The 20,771-nt window shown below is 48.4% G+C and overlaps 1 protein-coding gene across 1 annotated transcript in view; it reads right to left on the bottom strand.

The window, feature by feature from the left end:
* Window positions 1-10,943: 10,943 nt before the first annotated feature.
* The window catches only part of LOC144099350 (small ribosomal subunit protein uS12), a 247,506-nt gene continuing 237,678 nt past the window's right edge, over window positions 10,944-20,771 (bottom strand). Inside the window, exons 2-5 of the mRNA XM_077632577.1 lie at window positions 20,601-20,638; window positions 20,064-20,223; window positions 18,588-18,708; window positions 10,944-11,126 (exon numbers count right to left, since the gene is read on the bottom strand). Of these exons, the coding sequence (XP_077488703.1) occupies window positions 10,980-11,126; window positions 18,588-18,708; window positions 20,064-20,223; window positions 20,601-20,604 (432 nt within the window). The 5' untranslated portion in view covers window positions 20,605-20,638 and the 3' untranslated portion in view covers window positions 10,944-10,979. The remainder of the gene's footprint in view (window positions 11,127-18,587; window positions 18,709-20,063; window positions 20,224-20,600; window positions 20,639-20,771) is intronic.

Here is a 20,771-nt window from a genome sequence, read left to right as displayed (position 1 = left end):
CTGGGGAAAATTTTTCAGGATGCCATTAAAAAAACAAAAAGGCCTTAAGAGGGGAGACTAGTTTTTCCAGTGACTCTAGGGGAGACGGCTCTTGGAGACTAAAAAATCGCGAAAAAATTGATTTTTAAAAAATAGAATTTTCGAAATCTGCAGCTGTTTCTCTACCAGCCTGTGAATTTTCTAATCTCCAGAGCCAATATTTGAGCTGTAAAATGAGGATAAAACTTCGATCCGAGCTCTCTCTCGGCAGATTTTCGCGCAATAATGGGGCTTTTTCCGCGACATCCTATTATCGTTTCACTGCAGCGATCGTGGCCATCTTGGTTTCATTTAGAAGAGCTGCTTTTCGTTTTGAATTTCGCGCAGTTGCTGCTCTTTTATGCTTATTGGATGAGGGAGAAAATGCCGCCAAAAAGCAGTCGCAACGCGCGATGCTATTCGCTAGTCGGTGCACGTGACTGAAAGTTGCTATCTAATTGGCTGAAGGGTCTCGTGTCGTCTGCTGGAAGCGTCTGTTGAGCGCAGGCGGTAGCCATCTTGTCAAGGTGTGTTCGCTGGTGCATCTCGCGACGATGTCAACGCCGGCACCAAAGTTCCGCACGACTCACAGATATGGGAAAAAGAGGAAAAAATCGCTTATTAACAACCTGAAAAAGAGCGCCACGGTCACCTCGAGCACTGCGGACACCTCAAGCGCCGTGGATACGACTCCGCCAGCAGATCGGGAGGTGCCGTCCGAGCTAGGCCTAACTGCGGCGCCGGTCGCGGAAGCCTCATCGGGCAGCGGTCGTGTTCGTCATGACACCCGAATGCTGCAAGCTTGTGAGATCGAAGAAATGGACAAGAAAGCTCAGGAGAAACTTCAGCAGATGGCATCAGCGGCAGCAACAGAGCGCAAGGCAGCGTTCTTCGGTGGAATGGGAGACTCCGCAAGTGCCCCACCCAGCGATACCTTCTCCATCGTCAGCTTGCGTTTGGTGAACGAGATGCTCGCGTCAGTGAAGTGCAAAGTATGCAACGGCGACGTGACGGTTGAAAAATCCGACAGAGAGTACGGCCTTGCCGCCAAACTGACCCTGACATGTGAGAACTGTGGCGACATTTCATCTCGATGGAGTTCGCCGCGTGTGGAGACCGACCAGAGAGTTAGCCCGTTCGTGGTGAACATCCTCGCTGCGCGCGCGATGCAGTCAACGGGAAACCAGCGTGCCGCGTTGAATGACATATTTTCGGTGATGAATATTTCCCACCGCGGTCTGCATTCAAAAACTTGGCAGAAATACGTCAAGAAAAAGTTGACGCCCGCGGTGGACCGTGCGGCTCAGAAGTTGACTTCCGACTGCGCGCGATCAGTTCGGGAAGTTTACACAGAGTTGAATTTCGGGAATCCGGGCAACATCGCGGTGTCATTCGACGGCTCATGGATGACACGTGGGCATTCATCGCACATCGGCGTCGGAACTGTGATTGAACTGTTCACAGGGCTTGTTCTTGACTTTGTTGTTCTGAGCAATTTTTGCGCCGGCTGTGAGCAGGGCCCCAAAGAAGACCCGGCGTATCCATTGTGGAAGCAGAGCCACATCTGCCAAAAAAAACGCATCCAAGAAGGCTGGTGAAATGGAGGTTGAGGCTGCCCTGATCTTATTTCAGCGTTCCCTGCAGCAACACAACCTCCGTTATACCACAGTGCTGTCTGACAGGGACAGTCGCACGTTCCCCGCTTTGGAAGAAGCTGAAGTGTATGGATATATTGAAATCCATAAGGAGGATTGTGTGAACCACGTGCAGAAACGCATGGGCACTGCTTTGCGCAACGTGGTTACCAAACAGAAAGGTGCTGCTGGAGAATCGCTTGGTGGGAGAGGCAAGCTCACGCAAGATTTGATCGCTAAATTGAGCTCTTATTATTTGTGGGCGCTCAAATCCCACATAGGTGATGTGATGGCCACGCACAAAGCTGTGATGGCCACCTACCATCATGTGACGTCCAACGACTCCACTTCAAATCACAGCCTCTGTCCAACAGGCCCCGATTCTTGGTGCCGGCAGAATGCGGCAGAGGCCAGAGGCGAGGCAATGCCACCTCATCGGCCCAATCTACCTCTTCATGTCTGCAATGCCTTACTGCCTATATACGAAAGGCTTTCAGACAGGAGACTGCTAGAACACTGCCAACGAGGCAAGACTCAAAACAACAATGAGAGCTTGCACTCAATGAAATGGCCCCTTGCTTGAAAGGAAAGGCATGCCTCTCTCTTCACAGTGCAGGCTGCCGTGGCTGAAGCAGTGATGAAGTTCAGTGCAGGGAGCGAAAGAACTGCTGCACGTATACTGCAAGAGCTCAGCCTAACGCCTAGCCCCCAGACAACCAAGCGCATGCGGGAAAAAGATGTCCAGAGGAAAACAGCATCTGTGCAGAAGCGCAAATCTGCAGAAAATCTTCAGCGCACACTGAAAAAGCGCCATTCCAATAACTCAGGTCAGACAGACTACGTCCCAGGAGGCTATTAGGTGTCTGCTAATGCCAGTATGTGAATAAATTTGAAGTACTTTGCCATAAACAACACTTCGTTTGTTTTTGCTGTTTTTCTCAAAATGGAAATTTCGGACTCTTAGCAAATCCCAAATTAGCATATCTCAGCATATATGGCAGATAGAACCACAATTCTTTTTTTAGCACGTAGCCATATGTGTACACTAGGCAATGTTGGGAGCAGAATTTGTAATTAAAGTTCAGAAATTTTTTAATTTGCCCTATTTCTCGATTGCAAGTTAGGCACTATTTGTACCTTGAGTTTCAATGTCTTTAAAAATTACTTATGACGGTAAAATCAAAAAACTGTTTCCAACATTTCATCCCTTTCGGTTTGTAGAACCTAACAAAGTGCAATTTATTAACTTTTTAATGTGCTTTTTCTCTTGTACTAATTAATAAAGGGTATTAAGTGTACCTCAGGAACTAATCAGCCTATCATGCAACCAATGACATTTTTGGAATCAGCACGAAAAACTAGTCAAGGGTGTGTACCGTAAGAACCGGACTATAGGTCGGACCGGAATATAGGTCGACCCCCTAACTAACCAATTCTAAAAATGAAAAAGATCTTTTTCAGTGGGAAAAGTACCGAAAGACATCCTTACTTTGAAACAAATGCGACTCGAGAGGTTGCACAATGGTGACAGTATTTAATTTCATTTAAATGCTGCTTGTATGTACACCCGGCAAATTTTTTAACAATATCGCGCACCAATTGGGCCGCGTGTTTGTTTCTGGCACAGGCAAGTACGGCGCCGTAGAGCAAAGCCCTCCTCTTCATGAATCGCCGCAACCAGGATGGCGAGCCTTTGAATTGCGCCCTCGTGAGTCTAGAGGCACGCGCGATCTCTGCCGCTTTCACGCGGATGCATTCGGCAGTCACAGGCAGCGATCTTGCTCGCAGCGCAACGTTTCCTTCCTATTCTCGATACACTACGGTCTGCCCACGAAATGTTTTCTTCTCGTTGCTGCAAGTTGTAATACGCTGCTTCTGCCTCCGCCAGTACTGAATGCTCTTTTCGGATACTCCAAATTCGCGCTGTGCCGCCAGGTTCCCGTGAGCTTCCTCGTACTCAATCGTGTTTTTCTTGAAGGCGACGGTAAATTGCCGTCAGCTTCCGCTTTGCATCTACTGAAACGCAAAATGGCGGCACTGCTGCTGATGGCGATGGAGGCTGTTGACTTCAGCCACCCATTGTTGCAAGACTTCCGTATTTTTTCCGCCAATGACTGGTATATAAGACGGGGGTCGACTTTTCACCATGGTTTTTTGAAAAAAAGTTCGACCTATATTCCGGTTTTTACGGTAATTTGATTAAATTTGGTGCAGAAACAAAAATCTTTTCTTTAAGAGCAGTCTCCCCCCTTAATGGTACCAAATCTCGTCTTTCCTAAACTTGGGAGCAATGAAAATAAATTTCATTGCTCCAAGTAAGTCAGTCAGTGCGGCAACAAAATTGCATGTATTGAAAAGCATTTTTTACGTAGAGACGTTTACCTGTAGCTGGCTGTGCAGCCATCTCTAGAACCTGCCAAAAAAAAAACATTTCATGCACAGTTTCCTTGTGCTATCAACCAGTGATGGAGACCAGTGTATTTAGTTTTCCAACCTTCCTTAGGTTATAACTGCAGTTTTCAATGTAGGGTTATCATCAAAAGATAATGATCCACCTGCACGGGCCAACTTCAATTTGTCCTTAAGGGGGGACACTATTATTCTCCAAGTTCACCAGTTCTCTTCTTCCAGAGGTCAGTAGTTTCAGGGTATTATTGAGTTTAGATCACCGCGCGGTCTGAATTTGCGCAAGAGCAGACGAAAAAACGGCACATTTTTCATCGTGCGGAGCCGGCGTTCCACCGTACCGATCGCGGCCATGTTGGGCTCGTTTGAAAGAGCGCTCGCTAGGCTTCAATTTCCCGCCATTGCTGGTTGCAAGCCCTCAGTGGCCACCAAGAAAAAGAGCCACAAAAAAGCAAAATGCGGGGTCTGATTCGCTGCTGAGCACACGTGACTGAATCAAGCCATCCGATTGGCGGATTCCGCCATGCATCGTCTGCTTGAGCCAGCGTTGGAAGCGTCGAAGTCGCCATTTTGTTGACAGTCGAGACCGAGGTCCAACGATGCCTCTCAATAAATTTCGTTCGCGCCACAAATTCGGCAAAAAGAAGAAGTCCGCGCGCGGTGACAACTTCCGAAAACGTCCTGCGTCACCCGAATGCTCTGAGAACGTGCAGGAGCCAGTGGCAAGTGAAGTTCCCGCGGACGAAATAGGCCTAACGAGCTCAGCGACCTCTACGCACAGCGGCCGCGTCCGCTGCGACACAACGATGCTGCAGCCTTCGGACTTGCTTGAAAATAAGCGAAAAGCGGAAGGAATTCTGCAGGAGCTGGAATCGACTGCAGCGACGAAGAAAAAGCTTGATTTCATCGGAAGCTGTGACGACCGTCCCCTTGACGGTACAGACGGTCGCCGTGCGGACGATAGTGCTTTCTCTATTGTGAGTTTAGACTCCTTCAACGAACTGTTGCGTGCCGTGAAGTGTAGAGTGTGTGGCAGAGATGTGCACGTTTCTAAAGGGAATCGCGAGTATGGTTTAGCGGTGAAATTGTCCCTCGTGTGTGTGAATTGCGGAGACACTGCGTCAGCATGGAGCTCGCCACGCGCGGAAGGCAGCCAAAAGATAAATCCGTTTGCCGTAAACATTCTTGCTGCACGCGCGATGCAAAGTACTGGAAATAGGCGAACCGCGCTAAATGCTGTGTTTGCTGCGATGAATATATCGCATCGTGGCCTGCACACGAAAACGTGGCAGAGCTATGTGAAAAGCAAGCTGACGCCCGCAGCAACACGCGCAGCCGAAGAAGTGTTGAATGACAGCGCAAATTCTGTTTGGCAGCTCTACCGCGAGCTGAACCTTGACAACCCCGGGAACATTTCCGTCTCTTTCGATGGTTCGTGGATGACTCGGGGTCATTCATCCCGCATCGGTGTCGGTGCAGTGATTGAACTTTTTACTGGGCTCGTCCTGGATTACGTTGTGTTTAGCAATTTCTGTGCCGGGTGCGAGCGTGGGCCTAAGAACGACGACCCGTCCTATCAAGCATGGTGTGACAGCCACTTGTGCCAAAAAAACATGGACAAAAAGTCCGGTGAAATGGAAGTACAGGCTGGACTTGTGTTATTCGAAAGGTCATGGGAAAAACATGGCCTTAGATACACGACTGTCCTTTCAGATGGCGATAGCCGCACATTTCTTGCACTGCAAGAATCGTCTGTGTATGGCTATATAAAAATACAAAAAGAAGATTGCACAACCCATGTGCAGAAGCGAATGGGCACGGCTCTGCGCAATGCAATTACCAAGCATAAAGGCAATGCAAAAGAGAGCCTTACAGGCAAAGGAAAGCTAACAGGTGACCTTGTCACTAAGTTGACATCATATTACAGCTGGGCCCTGAAATCCCATGCTGGAGATATTGGAGCCATGCACAAGGCCGTGATGGCGACATACAGTTGAATCCCGCCACAACGAAATCGGCGGGGCGTACGAAAAATTTCGCTGTCGCGGAATTTCGTTGTCGAGAAATTACAGCCCGAGTCGGCTGATCCCGGGCTGGCGTTGCATACGACTGTTCTTACGTCGCCGCGCACGTGAAAGTGCGTGGCGCGAAACGACTGCACCATGTGTCTGCGCATAGGCGACTTGGTGTAGAGACAAGGCGGATTTAAAGTGGTGGCGAAGGCTGGGCCGAAAAGTGGTTTAGCGCGACTGCAGCACAACCAGAGGATGGGGGGCAAAACACTCATATAAAGAAATGATAAAGCTACAAAATTGGAATGTAATCTGCCAATAGAAAAGAAAAAATATATTAGCACCTTGTTTTATGAAAGAGGTAAGTCATTTTATTAAAACCTGGCAAATTTTGTATTTTTGCAACACTCTTGACCTGCCCCCTATTCATGAGTGTGCGGTGCATTACAGCGCGTCTTTGCAGGCCTTGTTTCGATACCCGGCTAACCCGGCCACGCCAGTGTCTGGAAGTGTTGCTGCCTTTCTATGCTGCCCCTCCTTTACCAGTCACTTTCATTGCGTTCCCAATTGCACATTAACAAGGCCATAACTAGCAGGAACTCGAGCACACAAGGCGAGCACATTTGACTGGCAAAGGTTGGGGCGCGCTGAAAGGCAGCAACCTTCGAGAGGTACGGGCTCGAAAACGCGGATTCTACAGAAAGACCGCTTTATAATTCGCGCCAAAGCATACGTATGCGTGACGTCATTCTACGTCACGTTTGCGTAGTTTGCCCCCCAAAATCCAGGGGGCACTGGAGTGCCCACGAGCCGCCATTTTTCGGACCAATGGGCGTCTATGGAGCCTTCGCTACCAGTGTACATCTACCTTGGTAGAGAGAGGAACTCGAGTGAGACACAGCGGGAAGCATCGTGCCTGCATGCTCTGCCGAAGCGCGATTGGTGGCCCCGAGAGGGACCGTTGAAAAAAAAAAAGCTGCCAAAGGAGCTTTGAGAGAAGAGGAGGAGGAGAGGCGGCGTTGCGAAAAAAAAATTATTTCCAGAAGTCCGTAAGCTTTTTCTGCTTGCGTTTTGCTGCCAGCAGCGGTGTCACGCGACTCTCACACTCTGTTATGAGAGCCATCGCAACGTCGTCGTCGTGAGAGCCCAGAAACTTCCTGATAAGATCGAAGGCATCCAACACCTGTGACGAGGTTGCCAAGGCGGATGAATCCTGGGCGGAGTCGTCTTCAGCTTCGGACGGCGGCTCTTCTGGCTCGCGAACACTTTTAATTAGTATGTCCTCATCACCGAGCTCCTCGTAAACAAGCACATCCGCATCAGCGTTGAGGAAATCGTCCAGCTCGATATCGCCGGGGATGTTTCCTGCATCCTGGAGGGATTTCCAGGCCGTACTGATCACCGGAGTCGACGATGATGGAGCGTCATCCTCCGCGGCTGCAGCTGTGCTGGTCGCCTCCTGGTCAACAAACCCGGCGTGCTTGAAGCAGTTGTTGATCAAGGTGGACCGCGTCACGTTCCACGCAGCAGCTATAATCTGCAGAGCCATGAAGAGGTCCACCTTCGTCTCCCTGCCCGTCTCGATATTCAAAAGAATACGCTGAATCAGCCTCTCCCGATAAGCACACTTCACGCTTCTGATAATGCCTTGATCCAGCGGCTGAATGATCGAAGTGCTGTTAGGCGGGAAGAATCTCACCTCAACGCTTGACAACTTGACGTCGTCGATGCGGTGGGCAGAACAATTGTCCAAGAGCAAACAAACCTTTCGGTTCTGCCTGCTGTCAAGTGCCGTAAGCCAGTCCGCAAATATGGCACGGGTCATCCACGACCGCCCGTTAGCGACGTACTTGACGGTAAGGCTTCTGTTTCCCTTGAAGCAGCGCGGTTTAGCACTTTTCCCAATAACTAACGGGGGACGCCTGTCCGACCCATCCATATTCGTGCACAGCAGCACTGTCACTCTTTTCTTGCTGTGCTTGCCACCCTGGCAACGCTGCCCTTTAAAATCCAGTGTCCTCGCTGGCAGCATCTCGTAAAAGAGGCCCGTCTCGTCCGCGTTACAAATATCGGACCGCACGTAGCCGCTCATGATATCAGCCACGTTGTCCACCACCCATTCTGAGGCGCCGCCGGTGTCCGCGGAACTTGCTTCCCCGCACAAAACTTTCCCGACGACGTTGTGCCTCACTTTGAAGCGATTGAGCCAACCTGTGCTGGCCTTAAAGTCATCCAGGCCTAGCAAACAGGCATAATTGAGGGCCTTCTGCTGAACAATGCTGCCGCTAAGCGGGATGTTCTTGGCTCGCGTTTCGACAAACCAGGTGTAGACAGCCTTATCGAGCTCTTCGTAAGTTGGCTGCGTCACCTTCTTGTGTTGAGCTGAAGTGCCCGACGCAAGTGCCTTGCCGATGTTTTCTTTGCTCTTGAGTATCGTTGATAACGAACTCGGCGCGATGCCAAAATCTGCCGCAATAATCGACTTCTTCCCGCTTTCTGCTTCGGCGATAATACGCGCTTTTTCTTCTAGCGAAAGAAATTTCCGCTTCTTCGCTGGCGGCGACATCCTAGGAATTCAGCAGAGCAGAGACGCGACGAGACCACGCTAAACGGTGCACACACAAAGGAAGAAATGGTGAAGCGGAGTGGGCTTCTTCCTGCACTCTCGCGTTTTCCTTTTTTTTTTCTCCGACAGGACACGAAGCTCCGCCCACCGGTCCACACAGACTGCCTGAAACGCGCTCGGTGCCTAGCAGACGACGCGGCCACGGAGGACGCGGCCGAAGACGCTAGCAGATGGCGTGCGCTGGCGCATTTTACACGCGCTTTCGAGGAGCCCCTCTTCGCTTGGAGGCCGCGAACGCTTACCAGCCAACATCGCTAGCAAGTGATCATGACGCGCTTTCGTGCTTGACAGGAAACAGCGAGCACCATGACAGCGAGCTACATCAATCGAAGCCCAGCAAAGAGCCAATGAGCGGGGCGTGACGTCACTTCAAAAATCACGTGGGCATCTGGAGAAAAAAAAAAAACACACACGAGGGTGTGCGCGAGGAGGATGTGCGATTGAGTGTGCGTACCCCCCCCCCCCCCCCCCCCCACAACAGTCTGCGATGCAAAAAAATTAACGGCGGGAACGGGAAAGTCGCTCTTCAGCACTCAACTTCTGAAGAAAGACAAGACGGAGGGGCCACTCACCCGCGAAAATTCGCAAAAAAAATTCGTAGAAGCGAACACGTGCTCGCAAAGTACTTCGTTTTTGAGGAAATTTTAATACATTAAGTCCTATGGGGGTTTCACGGGGAATGCAAATTACTTCGTTGAAGCGGCGTTCGTTGTACCGGGATTCAACTGTACTATCATGTAACATCAAATGATAGTGCAGCGAACCAAACTTTGTGCCCAACAGGCCCAAACTCATGGTGCCGCCAGAACGCTGCTGCAGCCAAGGGCGAGCCCGCTCCCAAGCACAGGTATAATTTTCCGCCACATGTGTGCAAAGCACTTTTCCCCATACATGAGCGCTTGGGAGACCCAAAGCTACTGCAGCGTTGCTTGCACGGCAAAGCTCAAAATAATAATGAAAGCCTGCACTCGCTGATATGGTCGCTTGCACCAAAGGAGAGACATGCTTCACTGTTTTCAGTTCAAGCAGCCGTTGCAGAGGCTGTTGTCCGCTTCAATGCGGGAAACCTGAAAGCATCTTCCCAAATACTGAGCGAGCTCAGTATGAACCCTGGCCAACATATCAGGAGGATGACCGAGAAAGACAGGCGCCGGACAGCAGAATCTGCACGCAAGCGTGCCTCTACTGAAACCATGCATCGGGCACTGAAAAAGCGCCATTCTAGTCAAACCAAGCAGTCTGACTACATGCCTGGTGCTTATTAGCCCTTAAGAAATGTAAATATGTATGTATCTTCATGAAATTTTGAATAAATTATGTCGTTTGTTTTTCTCAATTTTCTCAAAACGCAAATTTTGGACACCTGCTTGTTTTAGTTTGTCGATATCTCTGCACCTATGATGGGCAGAGATGTATTTCTTTTTGCTAAAGAAAGCTGGAAGTGCAGTGAGTGCAATGATCGAAGCAGAATTCTTTAATTAACCTTCCAAACTTTATTTTGCAAAGTTCATTGAAGCATGATAGGCACAACTTGAAGGATGGTATTCCAAGTGCTGCAAAATTGCTAATAAGGGTAAAATGAAAAAAAAAAAAAAACTGCTTCGATCGTTGCACTCTCTGGTCATTGTACTACGTTGCCATGCATTAGAAATAATTTTTCATGGAGCCAATTTTTCTGCACGGAGGTACTAATTAATGAACAATGAAAATTAATTATTTCATTGACTTAGAAAGAAAAAAATTACATATTTGAAACCAGCATAAAAAACTGAACAAATTTGTATGATTTCATCAGGATAGGCTTCAAAATAAGGAAAATAGCTCTAAGACCAGTGTCCCCCCTTAATGCTATCTCAAGACATAGCAAGGACTTTTAGTGATTAGCAAATAAAAAAACTGAAACATTCCATTAGCATTAACCCGGCATTCTGGTTCTCTTGTGGCAGTGGGAGGAACCCTCAAACACAGTGCCACACTACACGTAAAACAACAGGACTTGCAAGAACTACCAGCACCTTTGCTTCAAAAATTGCATAAATCATTCAGCGCAGAGCTTTTTCTAAAGCATGCAGGTGTACTACTCGAGGTGTGCCTGAACCTCCAGATGCTGTCCGTGGAAACAATACGCAGGCAACTAATTCTTGCATCAGAAGTGAATGCACTGGCTGCTACCGCAAACTCGTTACACGACACGGTGCAGACGCAGAGCCCCTAGTGCTTTGACATAGAAAAGGAAATAGCCACATGTTATGATGACCTGCAGTGGTTTAATGAGTTATTTCCCTAGGAACGTGGGCGCTCCTTTTTCTCCTTGTAGAGGGCGAGCAGAGACACGTTGGCGACCTTGACCACCTTGAAACGGACACCAGGAATGTCACCCACGGCGTGGCCCTTACGACCGAAGCCTGCCACCAGGACCTCATCGTTCTCCTGCAGTCACATAAAAAGGCACCACATGACTCCTGCTCCCAGCTTGCAAGAGCCAGGCTAAGGGCACCAATGTCAGCCTTCATAGCCAAGGCCACATCACAGTTACACAATTATTGGCAATTTCTCTAGGGTGATCGCTGCACTGCCATAAACCAAACCAAATGTATGGGTTCTGTAAGCACCAACACCACAAAGCACAGACCACCAGGTCCAGGCCAAAAGCTCAGCCCGCTATGTGGCACTTGTCGATGCAGGATGTTAACGCTACAATTTGCCATGCACACAGGTGCTCGGTTGCCATACTACTGTACTGCAGTGGAAGTGCTCACATTGCCTGATATACCACGGTGGGTTTGGTTCATGGTCACAGAGGTACTCAGCTGTAGACAAAAATTGCCCTTGCAGCTGCTGCACTCAGTTGTGCTAGAACTTTTGTGCGGATCACATAAATCTGCACAACCCGGCAGTCGGCAGGCCCACCGAAAAGCCACACAAATATAATTACTGCACAGCACTGGAATGTGATTGTGTGTCCACCATGAAGCGACGTCCATAACCTGATGGAACGTTGCTCTTGCAGTCATCTCAAATGACATGCTGCCAAATACGTCCCAATGAATGGATTGAAGTGACCCCTGAAAACATCAAATGCTAAAAATTCATCATGCTCAATCAGCTGCGATCTACTTAATTTTTCACTGAGTGAGGCCTAAATGCTAAAATAATGAATTTTAAAGCATAATCAGAAATCCACAAGTAAAGAATAAAATGTTGGAAGCAGTTCTTTTTGTATAGCAATTACTAGCAATTTACAGCCATAGGAATTTCAGTGTTTAAAGAAAGGATAATTTCAAAGTCAAAATCGGAAAAGCTGATCCCAACATTTTGCACAGCATATATTTAGCTTCCTACTGCAAAAAAAATTGCAGCTCTTTGTGTGCTCAAATATTAAGGCCGCAAAACTTATAGCAGACTTGTTTTTTGGAGAAAACTGCAAGACACAAGTGGCACAACTTGCATCTTTACAATCCAAGGCTAATGAACACCAGCAATAAAGCCTGACTGCTTGATGGCATCTAAGTGAAGCTTCCAGAGTGCTGCTTGCGCACTTTCGGCCACAGCATGTTTACGAGCAGTTTTTTTCTTTGTCATCATTTTAGTGCACCTTGCACTGATATTCAGGCCAAGCCTTGAAGATACTGCACGAGTTCTTTCACTGTATCCGTTGAAATACATCACTGCCTCAGCCATAGCAACTTGCATGGTGTACAATGATGCGTGGCACTACTCGAGTGCCGAAGCCGATATGGAAGAGTAGACTCATTACCATCCTGCGTTTTGGTGCAAGGAGCTCCGTTCCCGATAAGTGTTCATAGACAAACAGTAATGCTCCCCTTGGCATGCATGCTGCATTCCGCTTGACTCCAGATTGCCATGTGACGAAAATAAACTGAGAAAATTGCAAAAAACAAAATACAATGCTTTTTTATGCACAATTATGCAAAAAAAGTAGTATCCAACCTCAGAATGCCCCAGGCAAGTAGTCTTCATCAGTTCTTTGATGACATCGCTTCGCGGCAGAGATGAAGCAGGCTGAGGCTGCACGCTTCCGCTCGGAGCTTATAGCTCGGCGAGAGTCCTCCTGTGCCCTCTGGCTGGTTATGTGGTTTGGTTCCACTTGGAGCTCTTGTAGAATGCATGACGCAGACTCTTGTGTCCCAGAATTAAACCGCATGACTGCTTCAGCGACAGCCGTTTCAACAGATATCAGCGAAGCATGCTTCGTCTTGGGCATCAAGGACCAGATCACTGAATGCAGTGCATCATTTGCATTCTGCGTTTGTCCTCGCTGGCATCTGCTGAGCAAGTCTTTGTGAGCAAGGCGCTTGTACACAGGTAGCAATGCTTGGCTGACGTAGACGGGCAGGTTGTAACGGTGTTTCAGTGGCTGCTCTCGCCTAGCTATATGGGAGCATTGTGTTTGCCCCGCAAGTTGGTGCCTTGTGGGCATAGGCCATGGTTTTGGTGCTTGTCGGTCGACATCGCCTGCATTAGATTTTAGTGCCCAACCATTGTAATTGCTAAGTTTGGTGATAAGGTCTGCAGTCAGTCGACCTTTAGCGCTCAAGCTTTCACAATCCTCTGCTTTGTGCTTTTGGAGAAGATTGCGCAAAGCACTGCCCATCTGCCTTTGTACATGATTTGTACAATCTTCTTTTTTAACTGGTATAAAACCATATACCTTTGCTCCCTCTACTGCACGAAAATGCTTGCTATCTCCATCGAAGAGCATTGTGGTGTAGCGCAGGCAGTTCCACTCGAATGATCACTGGAAGAGCATCAGAGCTGCATCCATCTCCATCTGCCCAGATTTTGAATTTGTAGTCTTTTGGCATACATGCTGTGCCTTCTATGCGTTGTACTGGGGTTCCTCCTCTTTGGGTGCATTTTTGCAGCCAAGGCAGTAGTTGCACAACACTACACAGTCTAACACATAACCTGAAAAAACCTCTATGACAGAGCACGCCAATGTGGGACTGGTGCCCTCTCGTCATCCATGTTCCACCAAAACAGACTGTGATATTTCCGGGATTACCGAAATTCAGTTCGCTGTATAGTTCTTTCACTGAGGAAGCACACTCAGTCAGCACACTTTCAGCAGCTAGCGTCGCGGCAGGCTTCAACTTGGACTTGAGGTGTGCTTGGTAGGTATTGTTGTGAAGACCTCTGTGGGAGATTCCCATGGTTGAAAAAAAGTCATTCAGTGCTGTTTGGCCGTTCCCTGTAGTTAGCGCAGCTCGGGCAGCAAGAATGTTTACCTGGAAGGGACTGCACTCTGCGCTTCCAGGTAGACGCTGGGAACTCCACTCGTGCACATCGCCGCCAACAGAACACTCCAAGCACGACTGTACAGCAACACCGTATTCGCGAGTGCTTTTCTGGATGGACACGACACCACTGCACTGGCGGCACACGGTTTCTTTTCGAGCAGCCGGTTGATCGCTGACAGATCGACGATCGTGTATGTTGCCGATGCCATCGCCGCGGGGCCGTGTCGCCTCTCTCAGTGTGAAGAGTCTGCAGCTTGCGCTCGGTTGCAGATATAGAAGAGAGCTCTGAAATTCGGGTGTCAGCTCATTCTTGTAGTCGCTCAAAGTCTTGGGGGCTCATAAACATCGTGTCGACACGCGTTCGTTCCTGGCGGCCACCCGTGTCATCAGAATCTGGCGCGCAGATGCCCGTCGTGACACTTTCAACTGTCCCGGTTCGATCACCTGCTTTGAGAGCGCCCGGACGACCTTCCACTGCATCCCTTTGCTTCTTAGAAGGCTTTTCACGCCTTTTACCGAACTTGTGTGCACTGCGGAACTTTCAGTACGGTGGAGACATAGTCCGCTTCCGAAATCAGGCTGAGACTTTTTCAAAATGGCGTCGCGTCCACCGGCAACGCGGCCCTAACAAAATGGCGCGGGCCAATGAGCTGCGCCAGTTTTGACACGTGACGGGCAATGACCAATGGCACAGCAAGATTCCATCTTTCCTTTTTTTCTTTTTCATGTCTAGCGAAGCGATGCTGCACGTGTAGCTCCAATGGGAAGAAAGAGGAAAAGGCGCTCTTTCAAACGAGACCAAGATGGCGGCTTTCCGGCATGTCACTTCAAACTTGTTCACAGCGCAAAATGAGTACCGTAAAAACCGGACTATAGGTCGGACCGGAATATAGGTCGACCCCCTAACCAATTCTAAAAATGAAAAAATCTTTTTTCAATGGGAAAAGTACCGAGAGACATCCTTACTTTGAAACAAATGCGACTCGAGAGGTTGCACAATGGTGACAGTATTTAATTTCATTTAAATGCTGCTTGTATGTACACCCGGCAAATTTTTTAACAATATCGCGCACCAATCGGCCCGCGTGTTTGTTTCTGGCACAGGCAAGTACGGCGCCGTAGAGCAAAGCCCTCCTCTTCATGAATCGCCGCAACCAGGATGGCGAGCCTTTGAATTGCGCCCTCGTGAGTCTAGAGGCACGCGCGATCTCTGCCGCTTTCACGCGGATGCATTCGGCAGTCACAGGCAGCGATCTTGCTCGCAGCGCAACGTTTCCTTCCTATTCTCAATACACTACGGTCTGCCCACGAAATGTTTTCTTCTGGTTGCTGCAAGTTGTAATACGCAGCTTCTGCCTCCGCCAGTACTGAATGCTCTTTTCGGATACTCCAAATTCGCGCTGTGCCGCCAGGTTCCCGTGAGCTTCCTCGTACTGAATCGTGTTTTTCGTGAAGGCGACGGTAAACTGCCGTTAGCTTCCGCTTTGCATCTACTGAAACGCAAAATGGCGGCACTGCTGCTGATGGCGATGGTGATAGAGGCTGTTGACTTCAGTTACCCATTGTTGCAAGACTTCCGTATTTTTTCCGCCAATGACCGGTATATAAGACGGGGGTCGACTTTTCACCATGGTTTTTTGAAAAAAAGTTCGACCTATATTCCGGTTTTTACGGTACTTTTTGAGGCACTTTCGCGAGATTCTCGGTCCGAATACTGCCGTTATTTGGCTTTTTCTTAAAAACTATAGGTTTCTCCGCCTTGAAACTTCACCCACATACAGTAAAATCTCGTTACTACGAACATCAGATGAACGAAATTTTCAGATTTACGAATATTTTTAAACCTCCGCCAAAATGCCTATACCTTCAATGTAAAAAACTTTCAGTACTACGAATTTCAAATTACCGAATATTTCAGAATTACGTATGTAATTTATCTCGCATTCGTCGCAAGACGCTTCGTTATTACGAAGTTCCGTACCAAATCCCTGAAGCTGACGCCTGTCATCATCATCCGAAGCATCAGCTATGCGCTGGGGAACTCGTTGCAACGGATACAGCCCCAGCGGTATCTCCATCACGCGAGTGTCGCGTTGAATGAATATAGGCTAGGCGGCGCAAGCTGCCGCCCAATACAAAGGGTAAGGCCATTATCATCCATCCAGCGTGTGGTCACATACTGCGCAGTAGTCTTAAGCCTATTCAGCACAGTGTCTCCACGTCGAAAGCGAACGTTAGGATCTGCAAAGTTATCGGCGATGTGATTGTGTTGTGCATTAGCTTTGCTGACAATGAGTTCTCCTGGCCCCCGTGTTAAAAAGAAGCGACGCCAATTTTCGCTTAAAGAAAAAGCGGACATTCTGTCGCAGCTGATGGAAAAAAGCAAGCGGACTTGTGCAGGGAGCTTGACAATACACCGTCAACAATGGCAACGATGCTCAAAGATCAGGACAAGATCATAAAACTACATCGAGAGTCGCAGCTGGCTCCCTCAAGAAAACGTCTGCGGCTGGGCAACTACCGTGGACAGCGACTTTCGAATTATGTGGATAGCGACAGCGCGGCGGCTACGTCCGCCGAGCTCACCACCAAAGACATCGTGAATCAAGTGCGTGAGCAAGAAGAATGTAGTAGCGACGAAGACGATGCCGACACTGGATTGTTTCCGGCTCGGATGTCCTAGTCTTTCTAGAGAAGACCCGATCATTCCTCGGGCGCTGCAAAGATGTCCCCGATGACGTGCACAGGAAGGTCGAGGATGTGGAGGCGTTCGTCCTGTAGCGCTTGTCGTCTACTCGCCAGAAGAAGATAACAGGCTTCTTCAAGCCATAAATTGTAGTTAAACTGTGCCCAGCGTTATCGTTTATTATTTACTTACCAACACGTAAATCTGCTGCAAAGGTACGTAATTTTAGTTCTTGTGATGCATTACTGACATGAAAATAATGGTTTTTCAGTACTACGATATTTCAAAATAACGATTTAAATTCAGCGGTCCCGTGAAGTTCGTTGTAACGAGATTCTACTGTATAATGACCTCACAGTCACAAATAATCAAAAATTGAAAAACTGATTCTTTTAAAGATTTTTCGGCCGCAAAGACCCGTGTGCCCCCTTAAACAGAGCTGTGTTACTTCAAATATGGTCGAATCATGAGTTTTACGGCGATAAAAAACGAACCGCCACAGGAGGCACATTTACAATCTTAATAAACGAACGCAGATGACATGACGTGCTGTGCACCAGTGCAATCGGCGCCTCACCGCAGCACACACAGCTGTCTCCACAGCTTCCGTCTATGCAGGATAACACCAAGTGGCACTACAACAGCTACAAAAGCAGCCCAAAACAACAGGACGCAGCAAAGAACAGATGGGACAAGCAGTGCACACCCATTGCTGCTAGGTTGCTCAGTGACATAGGAGCTGACAAACGCACAGTGGGAGCAGGGACAGCTGCATGTGCCAATAACCAAGGTGGGTTTCAAGGTTTACGGCAGGTGGCCAGACCAGCTATTTTATGGGAGGCGAGCACACAGAAAGAGGCAGGAACCCAGATCTTGCGCGTCGTTCTTTTAAGAAGTGCGGCACCTCGAACGCCCTTGATGGCACGGAAGGTGAGTACATTTGGCATGATTTGTAGGACAAAGAAATGTCCGAAGAAAGTGCTGCTGAAGATGATAGTGATCAAAGTGCGGGATGCGATTAATGTCTTCTCTGAGCTTTCTTCACTCGTATTATACACGGGTAAAACTTTTTTTCCATTTTCGTCACTAAAACTTCACCTCATTATGTATTCAGGTTTGTATTAAACGCGGGTTCTTACGGTAAGTCTTTGCCGGCACACAGTTGGTGCAGGACAACTGCAGAGATTATCAACTACTTCCTCTTCTTGCCAAACTTATGCATGAAGTGGCCTTGTACACTAAACCAGGTATCACTGCATGTCTTCCTCGCAACATGTGGTCTGGCACAAAGTGTCGAGCCTTCGCAGCTCAAGTGCTGCATGCAAAGAATCCCGGCCAGCTCCACCAATCAGATGATGCCCTGCTGTTAAGTGCACTCAGCAGCCAATAGGGTTGCAAATTTGACTGTTATTTTTGCAACAACCAATGGGCAAAAGGTAGCTGCAGGGACAGAAAATTGATGACAAAAGGAAGATCTTTCAAACGAGACCAGAACAATTGCAATGGTGTAAGAAATGGTAACTTACATAGTGGAAAACTGCTATTCCGGCATTGATTTCGGCTTGAGTACAGTTGACAGATTATAATACACTAATGTACCAAAGTAAGCGAGAAATTTGGCAGATAGGACCGGTGTCGAATTTAAAAGTATGTCTCCTCTGTCCTTCTTGACTGCTGGCGAGCCCATAATATTAAGCACCAATGCTTCCAGGTGCTCTTGGCTTTGGGGTGGCTGCCATTGACCCCGAAGTGGCTGAGCACACAAAGCGACGCCTGGAGTTTTGGCTGTGACACAGCACGACGTGGTACCAGTTATGATATTACTGAGTGGACGCATTATGATGCAAGCAAACCTGAATGAGTTTTCTTTTATACTTGTAACAGCACAAAAGGACCACTTCTTTACATTCCAGTAAGTCAAAAGCAAAGGCCAGTGGCACCCACCTCAATGTAGTTGAGGCAACCGTCCCGGGGCACAAAGGCTGTGATCTTCTTGCCGTTCTTGATCAGCTGTACTCGGACACATTTCCGAATGGCAGAGTTGGGCTGCTTGGCCTCAACACCACTGCACAGACAAGCACAGGGGAGCAGTGTGAGCAACGAAAGCATTTACCACTCCGTTGCTCAGGGAAAAAGAGCGTCTGTCAAGGCATACAGTTCAGGGAGAAAAACAAGTTGGGACTTCCACTTCACGCAAAAACAGCAAGTTGGCAGTGTTAAACACACTTTACAGAAAGGCACAGCCAGCTCTCTCACTATGGCAGTTTCGCAGAAATCACAACTACAGCCCTTGCCCAGCGCGCTATCAGCAAAAAAATTCTCGAGGGCACATCAGCAGAAACCAAAACACATAGCTTCGTAAACGCCTCATAGTTCCAACACCACTTCAATACGCCTCATGGTTCCAACGCCCCTTCAGTACACCCAGATGGCTTTTCGTGCATCCTGCATATTTGTCTTGACAGCACACTAATGCTGCATAATGAGTCGCTGTACTGGTCACGCTCTCTGTGCAAGCAATGTTTTAGGTTTATGGGGTTTAACATCCCAAAGCTCTTCGGGCTACAAAAAAAGAAGTCGCTAGACTGGTCGTCCACTGCTGCTCACAAAGGAGGGCTCACACCATTGACATTACACACTGCAACTGTAAGACCGGTAGCATAAAAACAAAACTTCACAGTTGTCCAATAACTGGCTTGGGCCACCCACAAGCATGCACATTTTCCAGATGCTTATAAATGTGCCCCAGAATTCTTGTTGGACGGGGGCAAGCACCAAACGAGTAACGTTGCGGCACTACCCTGTTTTGAGCCTGCAGTACCTAGCAGTTTAAGTCTTCAGTAGTATTAACTTGTCAGTCATGAGGACGTCACAAGCCTTCGTTTACGTCATAGCTAATGGTAAGAAACACAACCAGCTTAATGTGAGCTGCAACGTACGAGGTGTGGCAGGGGCCAAGTTCACAAAGCAGTGCGAATCCCGTGGTGTACATTTAGCAATCGATGGAAAGAACAAAGTATACTGACACGTTGTGCAATCTAGGTGCTCCGCGTGAAAGTCCATTGATTTACTAGAAAGTGAAAAACTTCGGTTGCCTCACTACAGGCGTGTTGCAAGTCATACTGTGCGCGACAGTACTTCTCAAAAGAACCAGCGACAGGAACATGGTCAGTTCGATTGATCCGCAATGCTAAACAACGAATCATTTAACGTTCGTTTCGTGAGGAAGCAGCACGCGCAGACGGAAGACAAAAAGATGACACGCACAACATAGAAATGAAGCCGTATCAACTAGCCCAGAGTGCAGAACCATTTAACGCGCTGCCTTAAGTAGTTCACTCCAACGAGAGCGTCGACGGCGCGGTGCATCCGCAGCGGCGCGCTCAGTCACACCACTACTGGACATCTGTTGCGACTCACACTTTCTCGAGCACGATGCCCTTGGCGTGAGAGGCGCCTCCAAAAGGGTTGGCCTTCCAGCGGGTGCCCAGGTGAGCCTTCTTGTAATCCTTGTCGTGCCACCGCTGGTCACGACGGTGGCTGCGGTGCTTGCGCGCCGTCCGCAATCCACGAGGCTTGCCTGGACACGCACGCCACAGTCAGTATGCCGCCCTCAAGCACCCGAAAAATACCAACATGGCAATCGCCAAGGTTTAGCGAAGTCAACGCGCTCCACCAGTGAGGCAGAGAGCAATTTTAATTCCATCCACAGGCACAACGCACAGTACCGCCGCCAGACACCGCAGGCTTTAACGTTGCACGTGTAATGGCTCCGCCATGTCGGTCCGCCGCATGACGGCAGTGCGCCAGCGGCTTTCGCAGAGCGTAATACTCGTTGTCTGAGCTTCCTCGTTACGAAGTGAAGGGCAGCAAGCACCGCTATTCTTTATTAGGCAAATGTGAGTGAATTTAGTCATTAGTAAGCTGTCTATTACTACAAATATCGAGAGCACTTACCCATGTCTGCGTGAACCCTAGGCGACAAAAAACGTAAAGGAGGTCTGCATCAAATGCTTCGCGAAAAAAAAAGCCAAAAAATAAACTCGATTATAATTTTACAACAAATGAAAATTTCGTCTTTTAAAATTATTTTTTGTTATTTTATGTGGTTTTTATTGTTAATTATTT

This window comes from Amblyomma americanum, chromosome 7 (assembly GCF_052857255.1).
Source record: "Amblyomma americanum isolate KBUSLIRL-KWMA chromosome 7, ASM5285725v1, whole genome shotgun sequence".
NCBI classification, from domain to species: domain Eukaryota; kingdom Metazoa; phylum Arthropoda; class Arachnida; order Ixodida; family Ixodidae; genus Amblyomma; species Amblyomma americanum.
Note: the sequence above shows the minus strand (reverse complement) of the source record. Positions and strands in the feature narration are given on the sequence as shown.